At 41.5% G+C, this 6,000-nt stretch overlaps 1 protein-coding gene across 1 annotated transcript; it reads left to right on the top strand.

The window, feature by feature from the left end:
* Window positions 1–288: 288 nt before the first annotated feature.
* h2bk1 (H2B.K variant histone 1) lies at window positions 289–741 on the top strand (the record flags this gene model as incomplete). Its single annotated transcript, XM_083653881.1, has 2 exons — window positions 289–402; window positions 505–741. 2 exons carry the CDS (start codon window positions 289–291, stop codon window positions 739–741), a joined length of 351 nt encoding a protein of 116 aa, XP_083510007.1.
* Between the last annotated feature and the right edge of the window lie 5,259 nt (window positions 742–6,000).

Genomic DNA, 6,000 nt, shown 5'->3' with positions numbered 1-6,000 from the left:
GGACAGGCTATAGTCTTTCTTAGTCACTATTCTTTTCTCTGTGTAGCTGTGAACATATAATAAATAGTAGTGAAGCACCATAATCAATTGAAGTCCAGAGACAGACAGTAAATAGTGTAGTAGGCTATATTACGGTTATTTTGTTTGCAAGTGTAACGAGTCTATCCGCCATCCGAAACCACGTGGGCTGAATTCATCGCTAATTGGCTATGCTAATTAGGCTAACGCACGCTATAAATCCAGCTGGCAGTGCACAAAATGCGGGACAATCATTCCTAAACTTCTAAAATGACTAACGACATATCCAAAAAGAAGGGGAAGGGGTCAGGTGAGAAAAAGACGAGAAGAAGGGCCAAAAGGAAGGAGACTTACGCCATGTACATCTACAAAGTTTTGAAACAGGTGGGTGGAGTTGACGGAGGCTTTGTTTTGATCTTCCCGAAAATGGATCGCTTTCTCCGGTGGTGTCTTCGAATTAACGGCCGTTTTCCTTTGCCCCAAAAGGTCCATCCCGACACCGGCATCTCTAGCAAAGCCATGAGCATCCTGAACTCCTTCGTTAACGACTTGTTTGAGCGGATCGCCACGGAAGCGTCCCGACTGGCTCAGTACAACAAGCGCTCCACCATCACCAGCAGAGAGGTGCAGACCGCCGTGAGGCTGCTGCTGCCCGGGGAGCTGGCCAAGCACGCAGTGTCTGAAGGCACCAAGGCTGTCACCAAATACACCAGCTCCAAGTAGGCGAACAGACTTTCACACGCCCCCAACTTATTATGGACACGCACAGGACTGGAACCTGTACACCACAGGCTGGATTTAAGTTGTTTATTTGTTATTTAGGCTAAATAAAAGCATAAAAAGGTGATGTCTGCCAAGTTTGTTGTCCAGTTGCCCCCCTCCCCCTTAATCATTTCAATGCGAGGATAAATCCACTAAAGCCAGGTTCCAAAAGTGTGGTCCCAGGGGTCCTTGAGGGGGTTCCATGGGGTCCCCAGCAAAAAAGTGGAATAATTTATTTTCACTATAATTCCACCCATAAACACAATGTTGGAATGTATGGCTATTTTGGTCATGGGCAAATTGGGGTCCATGCATGGTATTAATTTGACAGTTTAGGGGTCCTTGATGTGAAAAAGGTTTGAGAACCACTGCACTAACCACGACCACTAGATGGGGTTATTTCACAACTGTCATCTCATTCTAATGCACATAGCATCATTGACTCTCAGTCGTGAAACTCTCACTTTCCTTGGTAGGCTACAAACGGAATCCATGAAGTTTCATGTAGTAAACTCAGTTTATTCACTGGTCCTTGTCTCCATACACCTTTCCCTCCAGATGGCCACAAAAAGAGCACAGAAATTGTATCCTACCAAATTCATGCCATGATTAAGTTGAGAATTTGATGTGGTTTTGTGGAAACAATGTTACGCTATAATGCGTTCACCACCCCAAAACATCCCAAAACCTCACCCTAACAAGAGCCAATATTAAATTTGCTAAAAGTATTGGCAGACAGTACTTCTAAACTGACACTGACGGAGGAAATAAAAGATAATATGATATTGGATCCTTGTTATGAATCCAAATCGAGCTTTCAAAAGGCAACACTGTCAATCTACTGAATGATTACAGGATAATAATAGTCGCACCAGTGCATAAAAAGCATAAAACGGAGGAACTCATAAAGGTCTCTCCAATTTAGCATGATGTTTACATCAGGCTACACATATTACCCTTATCAACATCCTACAAAGCCAAGATTTGTGTTAATGTCCTTGGATGTGGCTCCCACACTGCCTGTTATATTGTCAAGCTACCCATTTCAGATGTTTCCTGGTACTCTTGGTAATGACACTGAAATCTACAGATGTTATTATGAGGGTGATACAGTCTTTGATGGCAGTGACTTTGTTCATGATTATCATGGCCATTTAGGTTTTGTATCGCCCCTTCCCATATATATATATATATAATATCCCCACTCATGGCCATGCCTGGTGGTAGTCATCGCTGTCTCCTTTAGGCAGACTGCTATGAACACATTATGGATGGCTGCATTAGTGACTGATGCAGAGCCTGGGCTGGCTTGCCTTGTTTTCGTGCGAGAGTGCATCATTAGAAAATGTTCCACTTGGCAGGGAAGCGCGTATTAACTGCGCCCGCAATGAAATGAGGTTGTGATAGATGGTTAAAGTTATACGGGACTATTAGGTTGAAATATGAACCTCTCAATTGTCGTGATGAAGCAGAGGGCTATTTGCGCGGTGATTGGTGCATTGAGAGACAATTGGAATCCGCAAAGACCGATACAATACATCCTAGGCAGCGGCGCTCAGAGCTTTGCAAAGAGTAGAGAAAAAGTAATCATGCCTCCACGGAATAGTTCAGAAACACTGTTCAAATCAAGCCTCTGTAAATTCATTTAGGCTCTCCAACATCTCAAGCATCGCAATGAGACGCGGGTTAGATTGGCATGAAGGACACCTTTGTGTCGGCTTTATTGAGGATTCTGATGAGCTATAGATATGTGTATTGGCCAATGGCCATCAGAGGTACTTGGAATGGTATTAAAAGCTTGAAAGCAAACTGTATAGACCTTGGTGTGTCAGTATGGACTATAGTGTCAATGCCACAGGGAAATGGACATAAGACAGACTAATGCCTAAATGCCTTAACTAGCTTCTCTAGCTAGTAGGGCATTCACGACTAGTGAATTTTGCTAGTCGACTAGTCGTCCCTAAAGGTAGTCGACTAGTCGACTAACCGTTTTTATTTATTCTTTTAATATATATATATATTTTTATTTTTTTATTTTTTTATCTTTAAGAAAGAACATGAGGTATTTACACGACATACATGGACTATCATATCCCATATCCCCCACAAAGAACATCAAAACACAACAAAACAAAACAAGAAAACTGCATAAGATACACAATAATCCAAGAACAAACAAGACTATTGGACAAACAACCAAACAAAAACAATGCATTCAGCTCCTATCCTGATAAGCCTAATGACACTGGGGTAAAAAGTTCTTAAAGTCAAACTCTGTATGTGGTTGCCATATTTTGGGGATGTCTAAGAATCTGCCTTTGCTCTTGTAGTAAATGTTATCCAACGTATGGTAACTTGAGAGTTCATTCCACCAGTGAACTACAGCTGGGGGATTGGATGCTTTCCAATTTAAAGCTATGCATTTCCTAGCTGCCAACAGGGCAAGATCTATGTATTTACTTTGAATGCATTGTTTTGGTTTGGTTGTTTGTCCAATAGTCTTGTTTGTTCTTGGATTATTGTGTATTTTATGCAGTTTTCTTGTTTTGTTTTGTTGTGTTTTGATATTCTTTGTGGGGGATATGGGATATGGGATATGATAGTCCATGTATGTCGTGTAAATACCTCATGTTCTTTCTTAAAGATAAAAAAAAAAAAAAAAAAAAAAATTTTTTTTTTTTGCTAAAACGACTAGTCGACTACTAAGCACAGTGTCGACTAGTGGTTTTACTAGTCGACTAGTCGACTAGTCGACTAGTCTGTGAATGCCCTACTAGCTAGCCAATTGATGCCCATTATCTCCTGCCATGTGGCAGTGGTGACCTCCAGTTATTCTACGTATGGCGTGAATAAAAAATTAGAAGCCTACCACTCCTCTCTTTAACTGCTTATATGTGAGCTCAAATGATAATTGCATCTTAATTGAATCAGAATTGCAAACGCCACAGACATGATCTCACTTCCCTCGGATAGGAATGACGTTAAATAACACGAGTCGTTAAAATGAGAAACACCTCATGGATAATTGAGCGTGGTCTGAGTGATTTCTGAGAGTGGTCTGAGACGCTTCCTCCAAAGTTAGACTTTTTTGTGTGTGTGTGTGTGTGTGTGTGTGTGTGTGTGTGTGTGTGTGTGTGTGTGTGTGTGTGTGTGAGCACTCTGTCTTAAACTAACAGCAGATCCAATCGCAAACCCATTAGCATTTAATATTACTGTAATTACTGTGTACATTTCATTATGCTCTCACTATATTAAATGAGTGCTCAGTGTGGAGGGAGGGCTAGAGTTTAATCTCTTTCTGTGTTACTGTGTGCCACAGTGCTCAAAACAGCATTTAAGAGACATATAATCAGAGGGAACTAATTGCCTATGATTGCATAAATGAAGTGGCGGCCTCTCTTCAGAGCTGTTTTTGATGTCCGGTCTCGTGTCGCCTTTAGGAGAGAGGAAGGCGGCTGACCACAATGCAGAAACCCTCGGAGGCAGCTACTGGTGTGAGGAAATCGAAGATTGAGTATGTCCACAGGGGGCGACGATGAGGGCAGGGGGTGTTATACCATCGCTGGCTGATGTTTTTGTTGTCATCAGAGTTTCCTCCGCTTCAGAAGGAGGGAAAAAAAACATGAATGCCACCATTTGAGAAATGAATTTATCGAAGTCACTGTCTTTTTCCCCATTAGTAAGTGTTTAGTTCAGCGTTTTAAATAATTGCGTTACCAGGAATGATATTTAAAATACATTTGGGAGTCAATGAGGCGGGAAAGTGCCTACATGTTTTGCTGATGACACCCGGGCCATTTGGAAGACATCAAAGTAGAGAGGAGGTAGCCCAGATGCATATTATAAACTCATTATGTATATCATTTAAAAGGATGTACTCCAGCAGCAAAAACAATATTCCTAGTCTCTCTCTGGTAATGTGTGTTTCCAAAGTTGAAACTCTTACCCGCCTTCAGCTTAATGTGGCATCTATTACCAAACTGTAACATAAAATAAATGTCCTTGATTTCCATACTAGAATAGTCGTTAAGGTATAGATGAGATGCGACTACTGTACGAGTCTGTCTTCAAGTGGGAAAGCAGAAAAATACCTTGTATTCCTCCACCTGTAGTGCAGATCAGTTTTCTAGACTGCAAGCATCACCTTTATAGAGTGCCATATATCTGTTATCAATAGATCCAGCAAAACCTATTCCATATAGGACATAATATCAGAGGAACTATGACTTGCAGTCACCAGTGTAGGAAATAAAATAAAAATTTTGGGGGCAACATTTGCCCCCACTGGGGGCATCTACAAAATGTTGGTGGCAAAAAAATCGTAATTAGTGCATAAAGTTGCTAAAGCATAGTGTGAACAACACGTCTTCTTGTGGCAACCAGCTTGCAGGTGTTGAGTGTGTGTTAGAGATGGAAATGGAAATTAAATGAAAATAAAATGATCATAATACTGGGGGCAATTTCTGCCCCTGTGTCATGGTTTTTAGGGGCATTATGAGATTTATTGAGGCATTTTGCCCTTGCCCCTGGCTAGATTCCTACACTGGCAGTCACCGTACATTAGACTGGAGGACCCCCTTGATAACGAGATGGTGCATCTCAAGGGGTTTATCCTCAAATACATTTTTTTTTAAAGAAAATGCAAACCCATACTGGTGTCTGGAAAGTGAAAGAAAGGGGGGATGCCTTTTTGCTAGCGGGTAGAGTTGACACAACTACTAGAAAATGGTGGTCCATCCGTCAAAAGAGATGTTTGTCAGATGCCTAGCGAGTAGGCTTAAGAGCCTTAATTATGCGCCGTCCCACCACCATCATAAGACGACACGTGGGGCAGAGTGACACAGCGGTGGCCAGTCATTCAGCCTAATGTTCTAATGGAGGGAGCCATGTGGATGCATAAAGGCCATTAAGGCACAGGGGGGAAAGACTGTGCAGGAAGAGACATTTTACAAACACATACTGTACACACAGGGATGGAGAAATAGTGAATTCATGTTTGCTTAATTTAAAGGATAAATATCAAGACCAAAACGAAAAAGTTTGCCTAAGAAAAGGGGAGAAAAGTTTGCCTTTAAAGGGATAGTTCACAATTTTAAAAGTCTAGCCATAATGCTACTTAGCAATGATGATGTTGTTGGTTGGTAGAGTTCTTTCTCAGCACATTCCATGCTGTTCCTCATAGTAGCTCTGGAAAGTTGGTCAAAAATGATTGCAAGGTCA

Source organism: Poromitra crassiceps, assembly GCF_964638095.1.
Source record: "Poromitra crassiceps genome assembly, chromosome: 17".
Taxonomy (NCBI): domain Eukaryota; kingdom Metazoa; phylum Chordata; class Actinopteri; order Beryciformes; family Melamphaidae; genus Poromitra; species Poromitra crassiceps.
Note: the sequence above shows the minus strand (reverse complement) of the source record. Positions and strands in the feature narration are given on the sequence as shown.